The sequence below is a fragment of the Physella acuta genome, unplaced genomic scaffold, assembly GCF_028476545.2.
Source record: "Physella acuta isolate Inbredline_101_S28 unplaced genomic scaffold, ASM2847654v3 ptg000441l, whole genome shotgun sequence".
Lineage (NCBI taxonomy): Eukaryota > Metazoa > Mollusca > Gastropoda > Physidae > Physella > Physella acuta.
The window spans coordinates 440,753-468,485 of NW_026731960.1; the positions used below are offsets into that span (position 1 = coordinate 440,753).

At 42.1% G+C, this 27,733-nt stretch overlaps 1 protein-coding gene across 2 annotated transcripts in view; it reads right to left on the minus strand.

Annotated features, from left to right (window-relative positions):
- Positions 1 to 27,733, minus strand: part of LOC131943084 (E3 ubiquitin-protein ligase MIB1) — a 94,004-nt gene that overhangs the window by 4,644 nt on the left and 61,627 nt on the right. Inside the window, exons 14-22 of one of the 2 annotated variants that reach the window (XM_059303093.1) lie at positions 8,822 to 8,954; positions 8,063 to 8,125; positions 7,473 to 7,559; positions 6,898 to 7,026; positions 5,740 to 5,921; positions 4,225 to 4,417; positions 3,412 to 3,490; positions 2,294 to 2,380; positions 1,639 to 1,742 (exon numbers count right to left, since the gene is read on the minus strand). In XM_059303093.1, coding sequence (XP_059159076.1) covers positions 1,639 to 1,742; positions 2,294 to 2,380; positions 3,412 to 3,490; positions 4,225 to 4,417; positions 5,740 to 5,921; positions 6,898 to 7,026; positions 7,473 to 7,559; positions 8,063 to 8,125; positions 8,822 to 8,954 — 1,057 coding nt within the window. The remainder of the gene's footprint in view (positions 1 to 1,638; positions 1,743 to 2,293; positions 2,381 to 3,411; positions 3,491 to 4,224; positions 4,418 to 5,739; positions 5,922 to 6,897; positions 7,027 to 7,472; positions 7,560 to 8,062; positions 8,126 to 8,821; positions 8,955 to 27,733) is intronic. The other variant, XM_059303094.1, reaches the window with a different exon arrangement.

A 27,733-nucleotide genomic window follows, 5' to 3' on the forward strand; every position in this document is an offset into this window, starting at 1 on the left:
GATTAGGCAATATTCTAAGGTACCACCAGATTGGGCAATATTCTAAGGTACCACCAGACTGGGCAATATTCTAAGGTACCACCAGATTGAGCAATATTCTAAGGTACCACCAGATTGGGCAATATTCTAAGGTATCACCAGATTGAGCAATATTCTAAGGTACCACCAGATTGAGCAATATTCTAAGGTACCACCAGATTGGGCAATATTCTAAGGTACCACCAGATTGGGCAATATTCTAAGGTATCACCAGATTGAGCAATATTCTAAGGTACCACCAGATTGGGCAATATTCTAAGGTACCACCAGATTGGGCAATATTCTAAGGTATCACCAGATTGAGCAATATTCTAAGGTACCACCAGATTGAGCAATATTCTAAGGTACCACCAGATTGAGCAATATTCTAAGGTACCACCAGATTGGGCAATATTCTAAGGTACCACCAGACTGGGCAATATTCTAAGATACCACCAGATTGAGCAATATTCTAAGGTACCACCAGATTGAGCAATATTCTAAGGTACCACCAGATTAGGAAATATTCTAAGGTACCACCAGATTGGGCAATATTCTAAGGTACCACCAGATTGGGAATTAGAGCAATATTCTAAAGTACATCAGGGTAGTAATAGCAATATTATATGGTACCATTTGATTGGGAGTAAGAACAATTTTCTTAAGTACCATCAGATTGTGAGTTAGAGCAATGGTTATTTATATAGTGCAGTGTGGCCGGGAGGTAAAGTGGATGATTGCTAACTCAAAAGTCTTGGGTTTGTATACAAGGCTCAAGTCTGTAGTAGATACAAGTCCACCCAGCTCCAAATTGATACCTGACAAGTTAGGGAAAGTAAGGGCATCTGGGCATACTGCTGACCACACTACCTTTTATATGCTAATGTCACAGAAACAGGTGAATTCTACTTCCCCTGCCCTATTGATCATCAGGTTATTTATATTTTGGGTCCTTATCTCATTTCTTATCATATCATTTTTTAAATTTAAGTGTGCTCAACCAATAGGACTAGTTCACTCCTGTAAAAACTTTGGCCACCTGACTACCCTGACACTGCCAACTTTGGCCATCTGACTACCCTGGCACTGCCAACTTTGGCCATCTGACTACCCTGACACTGCCAACTTTGGCCATCTGACTACCCTGGCACTGCCAACTTTGGCCACCTGACTACCCTGACACTGCCAACTTTGGCCATCTGACTACCCTGACCCTGCCAACTTTGGCCACCTGACTACCCTGACACTACCAACTTTGGCCATCTGACTACCCTGACCCTGCCAACTTTGGCCACCTGACTACCCTGACACTGCCAACTTTGGCCACCTGACTACCCTGACACTGCCAACTTTGGCCATCTGACTACCCTGACCCTGCCAACTTTGGCCACCTGACTACCCTGACCCTGCCAACTTTGGCCACCTGACTACCCTGACACTGCCAACTTTGGCCGTCTGACTACCCTGACACTGCCAACTTTGGCCACCTGACTACCCTGACCCTGCCAACTTTGGCCACCTGACTACCCTGACACTGCCAACTTTGGCCATCTGACTACCCTGACCCTGCCAACTTTGGCCACCTGACTACCCTGCCAAAAGTCCTGTGCCCCAACTGACCTGGTCCTTGATGTCCTGCAGCTGTTGCTGGAGCTTCTGAATGTCGCGGCTGACATCGCGGGAGCCGTTGTTCATGATGCCAGGTTTCTGAGGCTCAGGTGGCGCTGGGGGGCAGATACAAGGTTCACAGAATATACAATAGTGCACAACTAGAACCCAACCCACTGTACCCAACCAAAAACCCAGCCAACTGTACCCAACCAAAACCCAACCCACTGTACCCACCCAAAGTCCAATCCACTGTACCTAACCAAAACCCCATCCACTGTACCCACCCAAAACCCCATCCACTGTACCCAACCAAAACCCACTGTACCTACCAAAACCCAACCCACTGTACCCACCAAAACCCAACCCACTGTACCCACCAAAACCCAACCCACTGTACCCACCAAAACACAACCCACTGTACCCACCAAAACCCAACCCACTGTACCCACCAAAACACAACCCACTGTACCCACCAAAATCCAACCCACTGTACCCACCAAAACCCAACCCACTGTACCCAACCAAAACACAACCCACTGTACCCACCCAAAACCCAACCCACTGTACCCACCAAAACCCCTCCACTACAATCAATTTAAAACTTATTCTTGCATATCACTACAGTAGAGTACAATTATAAATCAGAAATTGAGAAGAAACTTACGTGTCCCACCACAGCAAACAATGAATGGTATTGTCTTCTCAATAGAAGCTCGGCATTGAACACATTTCTTCATCAGGTTAGCACAGCCTGTCAAAAGATTTGGTTCAAATAATTATTCTAATAGCTTTTTTTCTTTAACGGCTAGATCAAAACAAACTATCTATGCAGTGATATAGTATAAATTCTTCTTAAAAACCTAAAATGAAATTAAACAGCATTAGACCAAATTGAGTAATTATACCATTGTGTAATTAAGAACATTCGGATAAGGAAAGAAAAAAAAAACTATTGAAAATGTATCCAAAATAAGCTTTATATGACAAGTACTTACATTTGACATTGTTTAATCTTAGCCTATTTGTACAGCTAAAAGCTATTGGTAGACTGCCAACATAACCTAAACATTGGTTCAATCACTCAGCCCCCTTGTTTGTTTACATCTATAGGGGGGGGGGGGGGGTGAGGACATCTGGCTATCTTACTGCTATAGGACTGGTCTAGACACATCACAAACTTTACAGAGAAGAGCTGGTCAAGACAGAGGGACTGGGACTGGTCAAGAGTGAGGGACTGGGACTGGTCAAGAATGAGGGACTGAGATTGGTCAAGAGAGAGGGGAGTGGGACTGGTCAAGAGGGAGGGACTGGGACTGGTCAAGACTGAGGGACTGGGACTGATCAAGAGTGAGGGAGTGGGACTGGTCAAGAATGAGGGACTGAGATTGGTCAAGAGAGAGGGGAGTGGGACTGGTCAAGAGGGAGGGACTGGGACTGGTCAAGACTGAGGGACTGGGACTGGTCAAGAATGAGGGACTTGGATTGGTCAAGAGAGAGGGGAGTGGGACTGGTCAAGAATGAGGGACTGGGACTGGTCAAGAATGAGGGACTGGGACTGGTCAAGAGTGAGGGACTGGGACTGGTCAAGAGGTATAAGGGACTGGTCAAGAGGTATAAAGGACTGGTCAAGAGTGAGGGACTGAGATTGGTCAAGAGTGAGGGACTGGGACTGGTCAAGAGTGAGGGACTGAAACTGGTCAAGAGGGATAAAAGACTGGTCAAGAGTGAGTGGCTGGGACGTCAAGAGGGATAAAGGACTGGTCAAGAGTGAAGGACACTTACCATCACAAGCACACATGTGGCCACAAGGCTTAAAGAGTACAGTGGCTTTCTTGTCAGAACACACAACACATTCCTCAATCTGTAAGGGAACACAGAACAACATTAGATCAGAATAGAACACTAGATCACAATACAACATTAGGTCTCAACACAACATTAGGTCATAATATAACAGATCACAGCACAACATTAGATCAGAATACAACAGATCACAATACAACATTAGATCATAATATAACAGATCACAATACAACATTAGATCTCAACACAATATTAGATCACAATACAACATTAAGTCTCAATACAACATTAGATCATAATACAACACTAGATATAATACAACATTGATCCCAATACAACTTTACGTTACAATACAACATAAGATCATAATACAACATTAGGTTTCTATACAACATTAGATCACAACACAACAAACTTATACAATACAACATCAAAACACAATACAAACACAGATTTATAAACTAGTAAAACTAAAACTAAACTTTATTTTAGACAAACAAGTTTACAGTTTTTATTATTTTAAACCTACAACCAATAAGGCCCATTAACCAGTGTTACATTTACACTAAATATGATAAGCCCCCCCCCCCCCCCATCCAATGTTCTCTCTCTGTAACCACCATATTGGCCAGATAAAAACAGACTCAACATAAACTATTGTGAAAGCAGTGAGTGGGCTATTTCAAATAGACCTCAGTTGTCCCCAGACTCAACAAAAAACATTGTTACAACAGACAGCGTAGTGTGCTAATAAAAAACAATTGTGCCAAACCCTCCCTCCCCTCCACTGACCTTTGTCCTGGACTGTACAGGGTCTTTACACATGAGGCACTTCTTGACCCTGGGTGAGCAGAGTGAGCAGGTGCAGATGTGTCCGCAGGGTCCAAACAGCGTGTCCCTCTTCTGGTCTGAGCAGACCATGCACTCCTCCAGACTCTCCTGGTCATTGCGGATAATGGCAGCGTTTGGTGCCGTCAGGGCAGGGCTGGAAAGTTGATAGAGTGGTTAGTGTGGTGGGTGTTTGGTGTAGGGTGTTGGGTTAGGGTGTTGGGTGTAGGGTTAGGGTGTTAAGTGTTTGGTGTTGGGTTAGGGCAGGGGTTCCCAACCTTTTTTTACTCTAGAGCACATTCTAAAATATCGGTAGGGTGGCGGGCACCACCTAATTTAAATCGACAAACTCCTTCCAGAGGCGTAGCCACTCTTCCCGGGGACAAAACTTTCGATTTGCACACCCTCCCCCCCTCAAACTTTTGATTTCCATCCCCTTCAACAATGTTTATGAAAAAAATTCTGTCTCTGTCGAATAGTGAGAGGCGGGCACATACGAATTGTTCGGCGGGCGCCATGGCTCCTGCGGGCACGGGGTTGGGAACCCCTGGGTTAGGGTGTTTGGTGTTGGGTTAGGGTGTTGGGTGTTTTGTTAGGGGGTTTGGTGTTGGGTTAGGGTGTTGGGTTAGGGTGTTTGGTGTTGGGTTAGGGTGTTGGGTAATGGTGTTTGGTGTAGAGTTAGGGTGTTTGGTGTTGGGTTAGGGTGTTTGGTATTGGGTTAGGGTGTTGGGTAAGGGTGTTTGGTTCTTGGTGTTGGGTGTAGAGTTAGGGTGTTTGGTGTAGGGTTAGGGTGTTTGGTGTTGGGTTAGGGTGTTTGGTGTAGGGTTAGGGTGTTTGGTGTTGGGTTAGGGTGTTTGGTGTAGGGTTAGGGTGTTTGGTGTAGGGTTAGGGTGTTTGGTGTAGGGGGTTAGGGTGTGTATCCTACAAATGATGATTACCCCACAATGTGTATCCTACAAATGATGATTACCCCACATTGTGTATCCTACAAATGATGATTACCCCACATTGTGTATCCTACAAATGATGATTACCCCACATTGTGTATCCTACAAATGATGATTACCCCACATAGTGTATCCTACAAATGATGATTACCCCTTTCCTATTATAAGTCAGTTGTAAGGTTTATGTGTTATCTAAACTTTTATTTTTTGTTTTAAAGGTATTGCTCAACACTTTTTTCTTCTATTTTAAAAATTAATCCTAGTTCTGTGTTCTATTGTATAAATGCTTCTAAGGACCCAGTTAAATATTCTATTGTAGAAATTATTCTATTCTCTAAGTTCCAAATATTTTGTTCTATACATGATTCTATAGTTGAGTGTTTTATTCTGTTAGTAATTCTAATGACCTAATTAAGTGTTAGTTATATTTCATTAAATTATACAAATAACCCAGTTAAGTGTTTTATAAATATCCCTCATGGCCTAGTTAACTATTCTACTCTACAAATGCCATCTCTCCCTCCCCTCCAACCTGTTTCTCTCCTTGTGACATTTCGCCAGGGCCTTGCACAGGTTGGGGTCTGGGCACAGGTCCAGCGGTGTCTGCCCCTTTTTGTTCTTCAGATTGAGGTCGGCTCCGTTGGCAGCCAGGAAGCAGGCAATGGATGCGCTGGATTTCTTATCCGCCCCAGGTGTCCCCAGCCCCATCAGCAGCTGCAGGAGCAAGTTGTTGATTTCAGTTCATGTTACAAACTTCATGCGTTCCCAAAACAAAAATATCTGATCAAAGTCAACATTTATTTTAAAAACAGGTGCTTGAATATGTTTTACAACAACACTTAGGCCTACTCTATGGTGATTTTTTAGTTGTATTTTATTTTTAAAAATTTAAAAACAAAATGCACCAAAGAAAATCTTATCACCACATGTTATAAGCATTAACGTAGATAAAAATAATTTTTTTTAAAACCTGATGGAAAAAAAATGAAATATGTTTTTAAAGGGTTATGAATCACTCTATACTTTTTGCCATTTGATATGAAGTTTTAAAACTTAGCTACAGCTATATAAAAAAAAAACAAGTCACTTTGTGTTTCTAATATAAAATAAAACATTTTACTCATAAATCCAAACATATTTTTAAGGAAAAATGACTGACTAGGACTGTCAGTCATATTAAACTTTATGGTCAATGTAAGGCAATGGTTCTCCAGAAGTTTTATGACAACTCATATGTGTGTGACTAGCCTGCTAAATACAGCTTGTGACTAGCCTGCTAAATACAGCTTGTGACTAGCCTGCTAAATACAGCTTGTGACTAGCCTGCTAAATACAGCTTGTGACTAGCCTGCTAAATACAGCTTGTGACTAGCCTGCTAAATACAGCTTGTGACTAGCCTGCTAAATACAGCTTGTGACTAGCCTGCTAAATACAGCTTGTGACTAGCCTGCTAAATACAGCTTGTGACTAGCCTGCTAAATACAGCTTGTGACTATTGAAGTTAGCATTACCCTGGTTATAGTTATTGGGTTAGGTGATCAAAATCACAGGTAAACTTAAGGTAACAATTCCTTATTTCAGAATTCTGTGTCTGTGATAGGCATTAGCAAAGTACTGCCACATGATAGATGTTAGCGCCATATGACAGGTGTAGTGTCACACTGCCACCTGACAGGTGAGGTGTCGTACCTTGCCGACGTCTTGCATGTCCTGGAGCTGGCGCAGCTGTGAGAGCGTGTGGTGTCTCAAGGCCTCGTGGAGGGGCGTGTCCCCGTCCTTGTCAGGAATGTTCAGGTTACAGCCCTCTCTGACCAGCAGCTGTGGACACAGGGTGTGCCAGGTTAGGGATGGGTGTACCAGGTTAGGGATGGGTGACATGTCAGTGACAGTTATGTGACATGTCAGTGACAACTGGGGGCATTTTAGTGACAGTAGAGTGACATTTTAGAGACAGCTGTGGGATGTGAGAGCTGGGTGGCATTTAAGTGACAGTTGTGTGACACACCAGTGACAATTAGAGCATGTCAGTGAAAGTAGGGTACATGTCAGTGATGACTGGGTGGCATGTCAGTAACGGTTATATTACATGTGAGCGAAAATTGTGGGCATGTCATTGATAGTTATGCAACGTCAGTGACAATTGGTTTGCATGTCAGTGACAGTAGAGTGACATTTTAGAGACAGCTGTGGGGTGTCAGAGCTTAATCTCAGTGAGTGTTGCGTGATGTCAGTAATCAGGGTGACACGTCAGTGACAAAACCTACTCGAACAATCTGTGTGTGCTGTCTCTCCACTGCCAGATGGAGGGGGGTCTGCAGGTTGACGTTCTGGATGTCCATGTTGGCCTTGCCCTGGAGAACAGAAGACAAGAGGACCTGGTCAAGCCTGAGCAGCTTCCACGTTATACAACAAGGGGCATTGGGGGTACCAGTGTCTGACAATAGGCTCTTCCGAAAATAGGTGTGTTAGGTGGTTTGTAATCTCAGATCTAGTGATATGGTAAAAATTTTGGGTTAGGGTTATGGTTGAACTTGGGTTAGGGTTAGCATTGAGACTAGCAGGTTGTATTTGTTTTTAATTTACTTCTAGTAATCAAACACCCCTATTTTAAGAAGATTCTATTATTATATAATTTTTGGACACGGTATGACATACCCCAAAAACTACATTGAGCATATTTTTGTTTACATGTAGACTGGTCTAAATCTGATACAGAAAACATTTCTACTCTACATCTATGTCAGATTGTCAATGAATGGCGTACAGAAAACTGTGATGGTGACTGTCTAGTGGACAAGATGGTGGCCACAGGAGCTCTTCTAGACCGGGGTGTGAGAAAAGTTTTTGTACTTACTGCTTTAGCTGGTGTGTGGCTAGGAGGCTGAGTGGTTGGGTCTTGGCTGGACTTTGTGCCATGCTTGGTGACCAGCGTGATGGAAAGAAGACGTGAGTGGAAATAGAATCAGTGTGGGGGTTTACGTCTCTTCCTCATCAAGCTGGTGGGGTGCTTGGTGGTGTGTCAGGGTTGGGTTTAGTGGTGCAAGTGGTGTAATCGGATTTATTGGTGTTAACTGTGTAATAGGGTTGGTTTTTTGTTGTTGCAAGAGTTGTACTGAGGGTTGGGTTAAATGCTGCAAACTGTATTTAGGGCTGGGTTTATTGTTGCAAATTGTGTAATGAGGTTTGGGTTTATTGTGTATGATGAGGGTTGGGTTTATTGTTGTGACCAATGTTTTGATGAGGGTTTGGGTTAATTAAAGGCAATTAAAAGTGTTGTCACACAAGGGTTAAGCAGGTTAATTAGTTCCATCAACAGTTTACAGAGATTCAGTATTGTTTCCTACAAGAGTGTGCTAATGGTGTCTCATGATAGAGTTCAATGGTTGGGGTCCACTGATTATGTTTATGGTTAACAGGATTTATAAACATAATTTTATTTTTCTACAATAAATTTTTTCTACAATAATTTTTTCTACAATAATTTCCTCTGCTAATAAATCCCAACATGTTAATCACAAAGTAAACACAAAGTTGAAGCTCCACAGCTAGAGATCTAGGACAGAGCTCCCTGCTTTGCTGAAGTAAGGTTCGATCCCCAGGCTGAGGCAAATACCTGATGCACTAGCAGCTCGGCCACCTCGACGTGGTTGTTGAGGGAGGCAAGGTGCAGGGCTGTGTAGCCGTCGTCTTTCTTCTCGTCCACGATCCAGGGGCGGGGCAGCTTCGTCAACAAGATGCGCATGGCACTGCAAATAGAAACATTGGAGGTTTGATTCAACAAGATGGGTATATAGCAATATAAATAGAAACATTGGAGATTTTAGTCTACAAGATGTGCATGACACTGCAAATAGAAACATTGGAGATTTTAGTCAACAAGATGGGCATATAGCAATATAAATAGAAACATTGGAGATTTTAGTCAACAAGGTGGGCATAGCACTGCAAATAGAAACATTGGAGTTTTGATTCAACAAGATGGTCATATAGCAATATAAATAGAAACACATTAATTCAGATTTAATCCATAAAATACCTGTGCCACCTGACATATAGGCCATGTTAATTTTCAGATAATCTATAGGCCTATTAGGACGCAAAGTATATAAATTAAAGGAATAAATAGCTGGACTTTCATAATTAAAAAAAAAATGACATTGCACTATTTAAAATGGCGGGGTTTTAAAAAAATATTTAAGTCTATCAGCACAATGAAACAGGACACAAACACAAATCGTGTGCAAACTCTAAAACAAAACAAAAATAAGCGCATGAATGCGGAACAATGGGATGGTGTGTCAGAAATTTCAATACAACCTATGTGGCAACAGTAAACACAGGCACGTCTACACAGTGGTGGGGCCGTGTTTACAAAGTGGGTGTCTCTCATGTCACAATATGGCTGGCTGGGGGACACATACAGGGAGGAGTGGACAGGACACAGGGTGGGGCTGGTGGACACATACAGGGGAGGGAGTGGACAGGACACAGGGTGGGGCTGGTGGCATGGTGGACACATACAGGGGAGGGAGTGGACAGGACACAAGGTGGGGCTGGTGGACACATACAGGGGAGGAGTGGACAGGACACAGGCTGGGGCTGGTGGACACATACAGGGGAGGAGTGGACAGGACACAGGGTGGGGCTGGTGGCATGGTGGACACATACAGGGGAGGGAGTGGACAGGACACAAGGTGGGGCTGGTGGACACATACAGGGGGGAGTGGACAGGACACAGGCTGGGGCTGGTGGACACATACAGGGGAGGAGTGGACAGGACACAGGGTGGGGCTGGTGGCATGGTGGACACATACAGGGGAGGGAGTGGACAGGACACAGGGTGGGGCTGGTGGACACATACAGGGGAGGAGTGGACAGGACACAGGGTGGGGCTGGTGGCATGGTGGACACATACAGGGGAGGAGTGGACAGGACACAGGGTGGGGCTGGTGGACACATACAGGGGAGGAGTGGACAGGACACAGGGTGGGGCTGGTGGACACATACGGGGAGGAGTGGACAGGACACAGGGTGGGGCTTGTGGCATGGTGGACACATACAGGGGAGGGAGTGGACAGGACACAGGGTGGGGCTGGTGGACACATACAGGGGAGGGAGTGGACAGGACACAGGGTGGGGCTGGTGGCATGGTGGACACATACAGGGGGGGAGTGGACAGGACACAGGGTGGGGCTGGTGGCATGGTGGACACATACAGGGGAGGGAGTGGACAGGACACAGGGTGGGGCTGGTGGACACATACAGGGGAGGAGTGGACAGGACACAGGGTGGGGTTGGTGGGCACATACAGGGGAGGAGTGGACAGGACACAGGGTGGGGTTGGTGGGCACATACAGGGGAGGAGTGGACAGGACACAGGGTGGGGTTGGTGGGCACATACAGGGGAGGAGTGGACAGGACACAGGGTGGGGTTGGTGGGCACATACAGGGGAGGAGTGGACAGGACACAGGGTGGGGCTTGTGGCATGGTGGACACATACAGGGGAGGGAGTGGACAGGACACAGGGTGGGGCTGGTGGACACATACAGGGGAGGGAGTGGACAGGACACAGGGTGGGGCTGGTGGCATGGTGGACACATACAGGGGGGGAGTGGACAGGACACAGGGTGGGGCTGGTGGCATGGTGGACACATACAGGGGAGGGAGTGGACAGGACACAGGGTGGGGCTGGTGGACACATACAGGGGAGGAGTGGACAGGACACAGGGTGGGGTTGGTGGGCACATACAGGGGAGGAGTGGACAGGACACAGGGTGGGGTTGGTGGGCACATACAGGGGAGGAGTGGACAGGACACAGGGTGGGGTTGGTGGGCACATACAGGGGAGGAGTGGACAGGACACAGGGTGGGGTTGGTGGGCACATACAGGGGAGGAGTGGACAGGACACAGGGTGGGGTTGGTGGGCACATACAGGGGAGGAGTGGACAGGACACAGGGTGGGGTTGGTGGCATGGTGGACACAATAAAACATAACAACATATATGGGGGGGGGGGACAGGGTGGGGTTGGTGGCGTGGGGTGGGGGTGGGCAGGACACAGGGTGGGGTTGATGTATGAAAGGTTGTGGGTCATAGGTATCCCTTGACCCTCCCCATTGATAGGAATTGTGGGACACTGGGTCATAGGGGTCATTCATTTATGACATCCTCAACAGTTTGGAAATTTCGCCCCTCCCCCCCACTCCCCTCCGTGTAAACGTCATAAAAAGATGACCCGATTTGAAACCCGTATCGTATAGAGACAAGACAACTGTAGAAAATACTGACCCATATAGAAAACGACAACTTTGTTCAATAATAATACAACAATAATTCTATTACTAAAATAAAAACCATAGCTTTCAATGCTATTTCCATTTTCATTTCACCAACATTATGCTGTACGACGGTCAACTATTTCAGTGTAAGCTTTCTATTAAGCAATTCAACTTTGTCACCTTGGACCCTGGAGTTCCAGCGTTTTATTTTCTTCACTAATTATTCATACTTTGTTGAATTGTTTCGTTATAAACTGAGTTTCATCTTTATTTAGTTAAGCAGTTTCGTATGTTCTTGTGCCTGGGCACATTGTTCTATACTGTGTAGTGTGGGAAAGTGTGTTCTTGTAGCTAAAGGTATAGTGGTGTGTCCAAATGTGGTTAAAGGTATAGTGGTGTGTCCAAATGTGGTTAAAGGTATAGTGGTGTGTTCAAATGTGGTTAAAGATAATAGTGGTATGTCCAAATGTAGTAAATGATATTTGGGGGGTATAGGGGAAGGTCCACATGTAGCCAAATAGATGATATTTAGACTGTGGGGGTATGGCTAAAGATATGGGAATATCCATGACGAAAAATATGTGGGGTGTTCACATAGAGACAAGGATGGGGTGGGGAGGGGGGTGTTCACGTTGAGACAAAGATATGGAGGTGTGTGTAGCCTAAGATACGGGGTGTGAGTGATTTAGCGCCACACAGAGCGCGTGACTCCACGATAAAGCCTAGAGACCTATGGAGTTGACTGGAATATAAAACAGCCATAAACATCGTTTGAAGATTCCGTTTGCCCCAACTCCAACAGATTTCAGATTGGGCCTCGGCCCCACCGTTTTAATTTTTCCCCTTTGAACTCGGCGGTGTAGCATCTTATCGTGAGTACTCATTCATGCTCACACTGCACCCGTGCTACTGTGTGCGCGCCTGACACGCCGACCCGCGATTTGGGAGCTCAGCTATTTCAGCTCTACTGTAAACTTCTATTTCTGTGTCCCCAGCTATTTCAGCTCTACTGTAAACTTCTATTCCTGTGTCCCCAGCTATTTCTGTTTCAGCTCTACTGTAAACGTCTCTTTGGTTCTAGCTATTTTAGCCCTAAATTTCTATAAAAAAAATTGTGGGTTTAATGTTCTATAGACCATTTTGTGGGCTTGATATTCTATGGAACATTTCGTGGGTTTCATGTTCTCTGAAAGACTAGCTATGGAGCAATGAAACGTGCAAGTTACATTTTGACAGTAGCATATGCCTCGCTATTGACCATTGTATCTTGTGTTTCTTCTAGACTCCGAAAGTGTATCTTTTAGCACTAGCCACAGGACACGTACGATATTGACATACAACTTAACCAAACACTCATGTCACTGACCCCACATACATCACCACATACACGAGAAACGTCACACAAACCAGACCTTTATTCACATTTCATTCACATACCGACCCTATACAGATAGTTTTTTTTTTAATTTCTAAAAATAGTTTTTTAACATGTGTACATGATCCTCTACCCAGCCCACCTCCTGCCATATTAAAAGCCTTGTGCTAAAGACATGGACAAGACAATATAACCAATCTTAAAAGCCTTGTGCTAAAGACATGGACAAGACAATATAACCAATCTTAAAAGCCTTGTGCTAAAGACATGGACAAGACAATATAACCAATCTTAAAAGCCTTGTGCTAAAGACATGGACAAGACAATATAACCAATCTTAAAAGCCTTGTGCTAAAGACATGGACAAGACAATATAACCAATCTTAAAAGCCTTGTGCTAAAGACATGGACAAGACAATATAACCAATCTTAAAAGCCTTGTGCTAAAGAAATGGACAAGACAATATAACCAATCTTAAAAGCCTTGTGCTAAAGAAATGGACAAGACAATATAACCAATCTTAAAAGCCTTGTGCTAAAGACATGGACAAGACAATATAACCAATCTTAAAAGCCTTGTGCTAAAGACATGGACAAGACAATATAACCAATCTTAAAAGCCTTGTGCTAAAGACATGGACAAGACAATATAACCAATCTTAAAAGCCTTGTGCTAAAGACATGGACAAGACAATATAACCAATCTTAAAAGCCTTGAGCTAAAGAAATGGACAAGACAATATAACCAATCTTAAGGACATTCTGTGCGCGTGTAGCCCAGGGATTAAAGAGCCTCATTAAAACAGAGTGCTTACAGCTCAGGACGCTCCCCCTCCCGCGTCAAGACGATGACTCACTCAGGGAATTTGCTGCCTCGATCTTACCCCCCCCCCCCCTTCCCTTTATAGTTTAGGGACTATAAGTTTAGTGTGATTCTAAAAAAATAACTTTTTAAAAACGTCTTTTTATAAGTATGACGGTGGAAATTATTTGTACAAGATTAGTCATATTCCACAGGCCTGACCTACATCGACGGCCATCGTGCTTTTACAGAAAGATACATCAAGCTCTCCCCTTACAGCCGAGGTTTCTTGTTAAAGTAAAAGAAAGAAAAAAAAAACCTCACTTTCCCGCCAGAAATCCCTTAAGATTTGGGATTAGAGGAATATGAGTTACTTCTGTTGCAATGAAACTTCGAAAAAAAAATTCCCCCACATGTTATATATATTTTTAAAAATCGTCGACATGTTTTCAAGGCCTATTTTTAGATGGCTCCAAAAGTTACCTCCGCCCCCCTCCCCCCACGCTAACACGGCACAGATGTGTTGGGCACAGACCGGAAGCTGCGTAAGGGATCGGCGCTGCTGCTGGAAGCCTGCGGTAGGCAGAGATAGGAAAATAATGACTGAGGAGAAACGTCCATCTTTTAAATCTTTAAACCCGAGCGGTGATTGGACGAGTCGCGTCATTCATCGTGTCTGGTGACATACAGCTCACATACTAACTCGTACCATAACCTTCACGAGAGAACGAAAGTTAGATTTAAAAAAAAAATATCTAAAAAATAAATAACAAAGTTGGCATTGAAGAAATAACTCTAATGATGGCAATGATCGCCTTATCCCTTTTTACACAATAGTTTAAAAAAAAAACACTGGTGTATTTCTCTGTGTGGGGAAGGGCTGAGATAGATGTGGTTTATATGGGTTGAAATAGATCTGGTTTATAAATTATATGGGCTGAAATAGATATGGTTTATATGGGCTGAAATAGATATGGTTAATATGGGTTGAAATAGATATGATTTATATGGGTTGAAATGGATCAGGTTTATATGGGTTGAAATGGATCAGGTTTATATGGGCTGTAATGGATATGGCTTACAAAGGTTGAAATGTATATGGTTTATATAGGCTGAAATGGATATAGTTTATATGGGTTGAAATGGACCTCGTTTACTTATACTTATTCTGAAGTAGACCTTGTTTACACGGGTTGAAATAGACATCGTTTAAGTGATTGACTAAAAAAGACCTCGATTATATTTTCTGAAATTCCTGAAATAGACCTCGTTTATTTAGGCTGAAATAGACCACGTTTATTTAGGCTGAAACAGACCTCGTTTTTTTAAAGCTAAAATAGAAGTAGTTTTTGTTGGCTGAAAAAAGACACTGTTTTCAGTTGGGATTAGACGCCATTTGCAAACAGACTAGGGATTAAAGATCAGCCGCTATTAACGAGAAAGGTCATGTACAAATAAAGGAGATTACAGGAATTATTTTTTAAAATCTGATCGTTTACAAAGTAAGGATTAGAGGTGAATACTAACGCTAACACAGAAGGTAGTGTTACACTTAGTACTGTAGCTAGAATTTCTCGAATACAACACTGAGCTACAACCTATGAAAGTCGATGTGAGAAGTATGACAGATGCAAGATACACAGACAAGATACACATATGTTTATTAACGGAAATACAAGGTACAAATGGATAGAAAAGTTGGGAGAGTAATGCAGATATACCTGATACACTATATCAATGTGTGTGCTGACGAAGATACAAAGTATAAAAACAAAACAAATGAAAACTAGTATAGCTAAAAACTAGTAAGAAAAAATAACAGAAAGACATGAAACAGTTTAAAAAAATGACTCTGCGATCAATTGTTTTTAAATAATGTATTTGTCTAATGACAGAAACAGTCAGAAGCCCCAAGCCCTTCTGTAGTTCTACTCGAGGACTTGTATCATGTTCAGAGCACGCCAGACTTTATTCCAGAACAAATTCCAAAAGCCATCAGGAATAAATCGGCTTGGACATTTTTTAAAACAATTACCTGCACGTGCTGGGCCGTCAGGTGACCTGGTCTACGGGACCACCTTTTTCATGTCAGCCCATTCCAAGAGAGGAGTTCATTAGACATCAGGAGAGTCGGATTTCAAGTAGATTCAGAGAACATTGTGTTCCACGAACATTGAGTTCTACGAACATTGAGTTCTACGAACATTGAGTTCTACGAACATTGAGTTCTACGAACATTGAGTTCTACGAACATTGAGTTCCACGAACATTGTGTTCTACGAACATTGAGTTCTACGAACATTGTGTTCCACGAACATTGAGTTCTACGAACATTGAGTTCTACGAACATTGAGTTCTACGAACATTGTGTTCTACGAACATTGTGTTCTACGAACATTGAGTTCTACGAACATTGAGTTCTACGAACATTGAGTTCTACGAACATTGAGTTCCACGAACATTGTGTTCCACGAACATTGTGTTCTACGAACATTGAGTTCTACGAACATTGTGTTCCACGAACATTGTGTTCCACGAAAATTGTGTTCTACGAACATTGAATTCCAAGAACACCGAGTTTCAAGAAAATTGAGTTAGAAAAGTATGCTATGGAACAGTGTTTAAATGACTATTAGTTCTAGAACACCGTGTTTATAGGTCTATACTTAGGCTAAGCGTAGTCGAATGATAGAGAACACGACTGCTAACTTGAGTTCGGATCCCAGGCTTGAGTCTCTAGGACGTCCCTGAGTCTACCCAGCTTTGATGGGTACCTGACTCACGTTAGGGAAACAAAAGTTGGCAAAGTGCTGACCACACTACCCCCCCCCCCCCCCCCGTATGCCAGATAAAAACTACTTCAGTTGCCCCATGGGTCTTGGGAACGATTGGTAAAAGGAGCCCCTGTAATGTGTTAGGGGTCCGTATGTTTAGGACCCATGTGAAATAAGTTAGGGTCACGTGGTCGATGTGTTAGGGTCACATGGTCAATGTGTTAGGGTCACATGGTCAATGTGTTAGGGTCACATGGTCAATGTGTTAGGGTCATACGGTCAATGTGTTAGGGTCACATGGTCAATGTGTTAGGGTCATACGGTCAATGTGTTAGGGTCACATGGTCAATGTGTTAGCGTCCCATGGTCAGTGTGTTAGGGTCACATGGTCAATGTGTTAGGGTCCCATGGTCAATGTGTTACAGGACAATGTGTCACGTGCTAGCTTATGTGTTATATAGATTGAATAGTTTTAGGCAGAAAATTCATCATTAATTTAGGAGCTGCTGTATATGCTCACTGTGTCAGGTCATCATACCAAGGCGTAATGTGTTAGTTGCCCTTGTATGGGCCCAGTGTGTTATGGGCCCACGTATAGACTTACTGTGCTGGGGGCCCCATGTGTTAAGCTGGGCCCCCGTGTGATGTAATAGCCAGTAGGTCTAACATTCCCACACGCACCGGTGTGAGCAACCAAGTGGTATCAGCCCATCAGATCCGGCCAACAACTCATATTTACAATTCAATCGAAAACCTCTCGCTCTCATCTAGTTTATTACTGACGAAGCCCTCCTTCCTTCCTCCATTCCCCCTCTCAATCTCTCTCTTGAACCCACGCGATCTCCTCATTACTTTCCCCGCGCCCCATCCTCCCATCCCTCTCCCCCAAGGTGACCCATCACTCATTCCCCTACCCTAAATGTAAAGCAGCCTCAGGTCCAGCCCACGTACCCCCACCCTTCCATAGACGTATCTCCAGCAAGGGGAACTTAATCTATACACATTGCTTCCCTCCCCTTGCGTCCCCTTACCTCCCTTGTCGAGGACGCCGGATAAGAAGATGGGCTATTACAGTGCAAATCGAATTGAGAAGAAGACAAAGGCAGCGGGGAGGAAGAAATCAGAAAGTCAAAAGGGGGATTCCTTCAATTTTCTTCATCTGGGTCAGCCAATTCAAACAAGACAAATGATAGAGGAATCTATCAGATGGACCGGTATCAGGTGCCACAAGGGAGAGTTCCAGAAAATCTGGAAGTGTTAGGAACCATGTATCTATACGTATATAATGTATATATGTATATGTGTGTATATGTATATGAAAAAAATGCATATATTCATAACTACATATTTATAAGTAGATGTATAGGCCTATATATGTCTATAAAATATATATATCTATCGCTCTCTCTCTCTCTCTCTTATATATATATATATATATATATATATATATATATATATATATATATATATATATATGTATATATATATAATACATAATTTCCCTCTCGGTAAGCTTGCTCTATAAAAAAAGGGGTCAAGAACATCTAAACCGAGGACCCCCAGGGGTCACCAACGTCTTCCTATTGCTGGTCGATGGTAGCTTCAAATGTGGGTCAATACTGTCATATTCTTGCGACCCCCTGGTGTCCTCACTTTGTGGGTCAACACTGTCCACTGGAGACCAGTGCTGCCCTTGGCTGAATGTTTTTGTAGTGAGTTCGTTTTTCTGATAAGTTTCCTCAATAGTTTCAGACAGGGAAAATACAATGTAAAGAAGAAAAAAAAAACATTATAGTACTGTTGAAGTTTTGTAAACCAAGACGACCAATCTAAAAAAAAATCTAATAGAAAAACCAGCATAGAGCTAATTGTAGTTAATCTTTGACTGGAGCCCAGATTGTATTTATTATGAGTCAGCAAAGCCGGGGGATATTGGCCAAAAGTTGATAAGGTCCGAGGAATGCCCAGCGTTCAGGTCGTTGAGCTTTTCTTTTAGTCTCGATAGTTAGTCTTTTTGTCTGACCGTGTGTGGGTGTGTCTGTGTGTGTGTGGGTCTGTGTGTGTGTGTGCGTGAGGTTACGGTACTAGCCGGTTATCCCGGCGTTATCTCGGCCGGCAAACAAGACCAACTCCCGTCTGGGCCGATTCATAAAACATTTGGACATTCCATCCCAGACGTATTAACATTTGCCCGGTATTAAAGTTTGACAATTACAACAGTAGAATCAATCACCCAGGGGGACCAAACCTGAGGGGGAGGGGGCGGTGATCAAACGCGGGGGTGGGGGTGGCGATGACCAACAACAGCAGGGAGGGGGGAAATAAAAGAGTCGGGGGTTGGCGATCAACCTCAGGGGTCGGGGTTGGCGATCAACATCGGGGGTCAGGGGTGGCGATCAACCGTAAGGTCGGGGGGGGGGAGGGGCAATCAACCACAGGGGTCGGGGGTGGCGATCAACATCGGGGGTCAGGGGTGGCGATGAACCACGTCCATTAAAAAAAACAACCCACCTTCAGCCAGTAAATTTGAGTGAGTCTCATGCTGAGAGGTTGAACATTCGATATTTTTATTCTGAATAATTCACTCAACACACTACAGCCGACCAGCTTTTGATGGACTTGTGAATTGAAAAAAAAAATATTGTAACTTTTTTTTTCAATTGAGAATGTTACTCCTGATTGGATCGGTTTTTTCGGGGGAATTTTTAAGGTTTTACAAGCAAGACACACGTATTCCAATTACTTAATAACGAGGTTATGGGTAATTCTGTGGGTGGGGGTGGGTGGGGGGAAGCAGGGATCAGTCTCTTTGCCACAATGGAGTACGGCGGCCATTAAACTTAGTACTCACCACGGGTAATGATGTATTAGGGACGTGGCTATTTCAGTTCGCCGTCAAGTCTTACGTTCAGACAGCCGAGGTTATTGGGTGTAGACTGAAACAGCCCCGGGGGTATCGCGGCAAATTTATTTACGGAGATGTTAGCTTTACAAAAAGAATGTCGTTTGTAAACGAACACAGCCACACACAAACTACTTTAGCTGCAAGTGTGTTGTATATTGTATGCTTTAAAGTAATTTTTCAGTAGCCGATGCTTCTGTGTTTACACTTATCACACATCAATCTTAACTGGGCGGAAAGAACGAATGTACGAATGTGTGTATGTGTATATATCTATATCTATACCTATATCTATACATACATACACACACACATATATATATATATATATATATATATATATATATATATATATATAAATATATATATATATAAATATATATATATATATATATATATATATATATATATATATATATATATATATATATATATATATATATATCTGGGTATCTGTCTATCTATCTGTCTATCTATATCTTTATATCTATCCCAACAGGAGATGAGAACAACAAGCAATCTAAAAATAGAGCCGCCGACTTTCCTGTGAAAATAAAAATACCGATGATGCACGTCTACCTTGTTTAAAAAAAAAACAACTGCAATAGACGTAATGCGGTTGTCTGGGTTGTGCCATTTGGCTTGGGGAAATTTTCTCATGATCTCATGCTCCCAGTTTAGTCTCACTTTACACGCAACAAACTGGTCGCGTTGAAATAACTTTCATCTGTCTAGTGAAATCATTGTACAAAACATTACACCCCCCCCCCCCCATGTCCCAGTCTGTAAATGCCCCCAACTTGGTTGGTAACTGCCCCCCTCCATGTCCCAGTAAGTAACTGCCCCACCCCCGTCTGCACCCCCCCCCCCATGATGTACGTCCTCACTTGGCAGCGAAATGTTTCAGTGACACGCCAGCTGACGTGAAATGTGTGAGTGTTGTGGTTTGTGTGTATATGTGTGTGTGTGGTTGTATATGTGTGTGTGTGTGTGTGTGCTGTGGTTTTGGCGGCCAGACCACCAGACTGGAGAAAGACGAGATCTCTGGAACCCATGCTTACATAAACTCGCTTTTCTCCTTTGTGTAATCGCTGGCTAAATATTGACACGATTCTTTCGTGTAGACAACACGAACGGTGGCACTGTTAGTTGCATGCGGCATTGGGCCTGATATGTGTTTTGGCAAAATCCGATGATTTAAAATATATTTCGGCAAAATCCTATGTTTTAAAATGTACTTTGGCTAAGTTTAGTTGTTTAAAAATGTATTTCAGAAAATTCAGTAGTTAAAAATGTAATCCGCGAAATTCAGATATCTAAAACTTTTTTCGGCATAATGAACCAGCTTAGTAAAATAAAGTCTGTATACAGTATACAGTACACGACAACTGAATTAACATATTCAAATCAGTTGACCAGACCTAGCTGTGTGAAGACAAGCTGAGTCAAATAGTCCAGGACTGCGCCATGTTTGTCTCTAAATGACCATAAGGACCAGACAGCCATGTGTTCAGTAATCTCCCCTTCCCTCCAACCCCCGCAAGAGTAAAAGGGAACAGTTTAAAACACACGCCTAAGGTGTTTTGGTAGACATAAATATTGAATGCTTAAAGTACAGAGCACACACAGCCTTGGTTAGAAACAGGAACATAGTTGGCTTTTCAGGACGTCGCTTATTCAGAAAAGAATAAAATATATTTATTTTTAAAAATCTTCGCAAATGTTAGTGTAAAATTTTTAAAAATATTAAAAAAAAAAAACTGTGGGAAAAGTTAACGTAGGGACACCGCGTAGTACAACAACCACACCACTGCGTTAATCACATCGTCAACCACACCACAGCACCAACCATTTCCAATGGCCAACAAAATCGGTACACTAACAATACTATACATAAACAATTCTGAATACTAGCCACACATCAACACCAACACCACATACACACCAACGATGCTAAAACACCAAAACACATACACACCAACAACACACCAACCATACTAAAACACCACCAACCATACTAAAACACAAACGCCCACACCAACTCTAAAACGAATGACACACAACGTTTCAATCAACGTGTTCGCGTACACACTCAACCAATCCGACAATTACCGCTCAAGTACCCCTTCATCAAAGTTAATTAAAACTCTAATTAATCCTAATCAGTCACTATCAATAACCTCCTCCCCCTCCCCAATAAGCAACCAACCCGACACGTCACCCAGTCGTACATTCTAGTTCCCATGATGCAACACGCTCATTACATTAATACATCCTCCCGGCATGTCCCCAACAGAACGTCATTTAGCCCATTCAATACACCCGTTCAACCACGGGACGAGACGCTAGTGTACAAATGGCCATTACGAACATATGGCATCCACAGAGCCTGTCGTATAATACCATTACGGCCGACGTCCCCCCTCTAATAGCATTGTTCGAGTCTCTCGTGAGACCCTACACAACAGTAGCCGACTGTTGGCATTTTTTTATAACTACAGGAACCGCTGCCTGGCGAGGAATGTGCCATGTCTGTACACGGCTGGCTTTATCGTGCTAGGCACTGGCCATATGCTGGTCATTTTTCTCAGGGATTACACAGATAAAGATATATATATATATATATATATATATATATATATATATATATATATATATATATATATATATATATATATATATATATATATATATATATATATATATATATATATAAATATATATATATATATATATATATATATATATATATATATATATATATATATATATATATATAAATATATATATATATATATATATATATATATATATATATATATATATATATATATATATATATATACACTATATATATATACTATATATATACTATATATATATATATATTTATTTATATATACAGAGAGAGAGAGAGAGAGATTACAATGATAGGATCTTTTTTTTTTTGGGGGGGGGGGGGGGGGGTTGTCTATCGATCCTGAATAAGATCGGGTACTTTCATTTCAGATGATACATTTAGCAATAGCACACGAGTCACTCTGAAAATTCTAAAAAAAAAAAACGTATGTCCATCTCATCAATCACATTTTAATCAAAATATAGGTCAAGAGCCAATGACAATGCAATGCGGCATAACTTAGGAAATTAATTATATAAAAAAAAAATCTTTGGTCGCTATTACACACATTTGGTGGGTTCATATTCGTGCGCAAGGGTTTTTAGTCATGAAATGTAATTGTAGCAAAATTAACTGGTATCAAAAAAAAATTAAAATGTTCATAATAAGAAGCTTTTATTTATGCAATAAAAAGAAGAAAATAAATTATCTTCTTTAAATATAATAATGCAAAGCTATTTATATTGCCAGAGTTAAAAGAGTAGATAGCGTATATCATTTTAGAAAGGTTTTTAAGTTGCAAATAAATAATATAAATGCTATACAGTTTTAGCAGTATGTGAGTATTTATATATAAGTAGTTATATGAATAGACTTAAAATGAGTATTAATGCTATACACTTTTAGCAGTATTTAATTTCTTATTTATACATATTAATATATGAATATAGTATATTACTTGGTACTAGCGATTGTAGCCTATTCATATTTAGAGATATGCCTACCTATTTCCCAACGTTTTCAATACATATCCTCTATTATATTAAACGAGAAAAATGGCCCGTTGAGGAAGGGTACAACGGGCGCTAGGTTGATAGTGCTGTCTATTTTCTCGGTACTTTAATTTATACAAAATATAGTCATAGGTATATCCCTAAACCATGCACCTAATCTCATTCATGACAAAAGTCGCATTTAGAGTTTCTTTCAGGCAACTCTACTTGGGAGGAGGGGGCTTCGCCCCCCCCCCCCTCCCCCCCCCCCCCCCCCACCACACACACAACACCTCCAAAACATGACTACTGTCCCATTCAACGAAATATAATTATATACTTTTTCCAGTGTCCGCACCCTCCCAGAAAATTCTACCCCCGCCCCCGAAAATTTCAAGTACCCCCACCCCTCTCCGGGGAGGAAAAAGTCTGAAAGAAACACTGGTCGCATTTGTAGATCATACAAACTAAAGGAAGAATCTGGGCGGGGCTTCGCCCCTACCGGAAGAGATGCTTGAAAAAAAAACCTGCACGCTAAACGCTTTTTAGATTAGAAAAAGTTCCCCCCTCCGGGGAGGAAAAAGTCTGAAAGAAACACAGGTGTCGCGCTTAGCCACTACGCGAAGAATTGCATTAAAGAAAACCACTTTTTAGATTAGACACATTAATTAGGCGGTAATTTTATTATAGAGTATCGATGAGGAAATTTCTTTTGAGTTGGGGAGGGGGGGGGGGGTGGGCTTAGACGTTCTTACGTCCCTACCCGAAGAATTGTATGAAAGAAACTCTTCACGCAAACCACTTAGATTAGACAAAATTGCCTTTTTATTCAATGTTTACTCGAGAATCAATAACGTCATATTACTGTGTGCACTCTCCGGCTTGATATTATTTTCTACTATATGACGTCATACTTCGTTTTCGTTTAACTATGCATGTTTTTAATTTGCTTGTGTTTTCTCTAGAGCGTTCTTGTCAGACAGATAGATAGATAGATAGATAGATAGATAGATAGATAGATAGATAGATAGATAGATAGATAGATAGATAGATAGATAGATAGATAGATAGATAGATAGATAGATAGATAGATAGATAGATAGATAGATAGATAGATAGATAGATAGATAGATACACAGACAGCGAAACTATTATTATAGATTATTACATCTTTAAAAAATCATTCCATTTCATTCTTTTAGTACAAAATGAAAGTTAGTTATTAAAAAACGATTTGATTAATCAATTTTTTTTTTCACTTGAAGAGGGAAATCCAGATAAAGTATGCCAATTAAATACGCGAAACTTGAATAAAAGTGTCTACAAATACGCTGAAATTTACACTCAATATAGCTTACCTACTTGACTTTATAATTTGAACCCATTTTATCGTTTTCGAGTCATTTTTAGTTTACCATAGAAATATGTACATCGACGTATATAATTAATTTTTTACGCATTACAGATTTAGTAGACGATCCTAAAAAGACAAGCTATTGTACGTACAAAAATAAATAACCAGGATGAAACATTTTTTGCCAAGTAGTGAACTCTTTACTGATTTTTTTAACGTGTCACTATTTGTTAGGGTAACTTAAAGATTCTATGAATTTTTTAAAGTTAGATCGAGATATTTTTGTATATAACTGTATAGGCACATATAGAGGTGTTCAAACGCGGTCAAGTTTTAGCGATTGGTGAACTCGCAGAGGCTGTGCTGTATATTTCCTGTTGGACTGATATTACTGACTACGTGTCTGGGCCGTATATCCCCTGTTGGACTGATATTACTGACTACGTTTTGTGCTGTATATTTCCTGTTGGGCTGATATTACTGACTACGTGTCTGGGCCGTATATCCCCTGTTGGACTGATATTACTGACTACGTTTTGTGCTGTATATTTCCTGTTGGGCTGATATTACTGACTACGCGTCTGGGCCGTATATCCCCTGTTGAACTGATATTATTACTGACTAGGTTGTGTGTCGTATATTTCCTGTTGGGCTGATATTATTACTGACTAGGTTCATGTAAATTATCAGCCACTTGATTCGCTTAGAAGTACCCTCAACAGTTTGAGACTAGAGGTCTCTTGAAAATTTGCTATTTTTAAAAAACACAGAGAAAACGGTCTTCGATCTGATTTGACCTCTTGAAAAAATTCCTCAGGTATTGGCCACTTTTTTCTTCAGATATCTAGACTTGCATGCTATGAATATACACAAATTTCAATGTTTTGACTTTGGTCAGCTTTGTCCCATTCAATGTTTTGACAATGATCAGTTTTGCCCCATTTACTGATTTTCCCCAAACAGGTCACACTTTTTTCTGATATCTCCGTTTAATATTTACAATATGTATGTCATAAGTCATTGGTCATTAGTTTTCACACCCTCTTCTAGATTGCACGTGTTTAAATATGATTTACTGAATTGAATACGTGAATGTTTAAGAAATGGAACAATGAGAGAATATTAAGATTTGTGTATTTAGTCGTTAAAAGTTGTTAAGATGGCTATTAAAAAAATATAATTTTGAATTTCTTAATAGATTAACAATAAGTGTAGTTCTGGTTACAAGCATATTTGCCAGTGTGTAGTTCCGGTTACAAGCATATTTGCCAGTGTGTAGTTCCGGTTACAAGCATATTTGACGGTGTGTATTTCCAGTTACAAGCATATTTGCCAGTGTGTAGTTCCGGTTAAAAGCATATTTGCCAGTGTGTAGTTCCAGTTACAAGCATATTTGCCAGTGTGTAGTTCCGGTTAAAAGCATATTTGACAGTGTGTAGTTCCAGTTACAAGCATATTTGCCAGTGTGTAGTTCCGGTTAAAAGCATATTTGCCAGTGTGTAGTTCCAGTTACAAGCATATTTGCCAGTGTGTAGTTCCGGTTAAAAGCATACATGCCAGTGTGTAGTTCCGGTAATCATCGCGTGTTGCAACAACCAGCTTGTGAGTGAACCGAGCACTACAGATGGCCAAAAAAAAGCGACGCCGTCCCCTGGGAAAGGTCGGCCTCTACACCCTGCCCCTCACTTCCCCCTCCATGTTGAAATGCCACTGGAAATGCCAAATCTCCCGTTGTTATTTATTATACGACTGTATTTCCCCCCACTAGCCAATGTTTCAAACACGACAGATGATGCCATGAGGTTTTTTTTTAAACGTAGGATTCGTTGCTGGAGTTGTCTGATGGGCTAGGGGCCAGTCGGATATAACTACTGGTCAGTGAGTGGACGGGTCATTGCGGAGCATAGATAGGACAGTCCGGTAAATGGACAGGACAGTTCGGTAAATGGACAGGACAGTTCGGTAAATGGACAGGACAGTTCGGTAAATGGACAGGACAGTTCGGTAAATGGACAGGACAGTTCGGTAAACGGACAGGACAGTTCGGTAAATCGACGGTTCCATCTGTTGAAACGACGGGTCTATCTGAAAATGGACGGGTCAGTCCTGAGAATGGACGGGTCAGTCCTGTGAATGGACGGGTCTATCTGTAGATGGACGGGTGAGTCCTATAAATGGACGGGTCAGTGCTGTGAATGGACGGGTCAGTGCTGTGAATGGACGGGTCAGTGCTGTGAATGGACGGGTCAGTGCTGTAAATGGACGGGTCAGTGCTGTGAATGGACTGGTCAGTGCTGTGAATGGACGAGTCAGTGCTGTGAATGGACGGGTCAGTGCTGTGAATGGACGGGTCAGTCCTGTGAATGGACGGGTCAGTCCTGTGAATTGACGGGTCAGTGCTGTGAATTGACGGGTCAATTTAGTAAATCGAAAGTTCCATCCGGTGAATAGACTCATCTAGAGAGGCGGCGACAAAATATAAAGTTGAATGCACTGACAAATGTTTAATCTCACGTAAAATATAACTGACGGCAAAACTGTAACGGGAAAAAAATGGCTAATCTGGTAGAAATAACAATTATCACAGATGCTATTAAATATATCATCAATATGTGATACCCCAATAAATAATGGTCCACGCCCTTCACCGAAGTGATACAGGGAATTCTATTTTTAATAACCTGATGTGGCGTCATGACCTTCATTAGACTGCTGTGGCGTCATGCTCTTCTTTCAACAGATGAGGCATCGTACCATGCAGTAAAGCGGAGTCATGCCCTCCCCTAAAAAAACAATACGACGTCATGGCTTTCAAAATCGAAGGAAGCGTCACACCATTCAGAACAGCGGCGTCATGCCATTCAAAGCGGCGTCACTCCCATCAATACGCTGTCACACCACAAACCTCCCTCGGGGGAGGGAGGAATAGAGAGAAAGAACGGGGAGGGGTGAGACGGTCCGTCGGGGCCTGCCATTTCTCCCAAAATTCATCAACATAGCGACGAGGCAGGCAGCTCTCTAGTAACCATGGCAACCTATCTCCTTTCCCTCCCCGACCCCCGTTTTTTAAACAGCTAGAGCCAGCGAGGGCCAGCACGCAGACACGAGGAGATGGGCACACGGAACTTTTTTTTTTCTGTTAGGGTAAACTTAAATTTTTTTATAATGCTAGAGAGAAGGGGTAGAGGGAGGGAGGAATGGATGGATTCAAAGACTATAGTTTATACATAATTGCCTGGGGTGAGGATGGGGAGGGGGGGGGGGGAAGCGGAAATATGCCGTAAAACTTCTACAATTACGGAAATTCTCATTTCTTGTAAAACCGTTATGCGTCAAAACCGAAGACATTTTATTTGAAGTAGAGACAATATCACCACGCCTGGTGAAACAGTTAAGTCTCTACTGAAGACTGGGGTTGCTATTAATT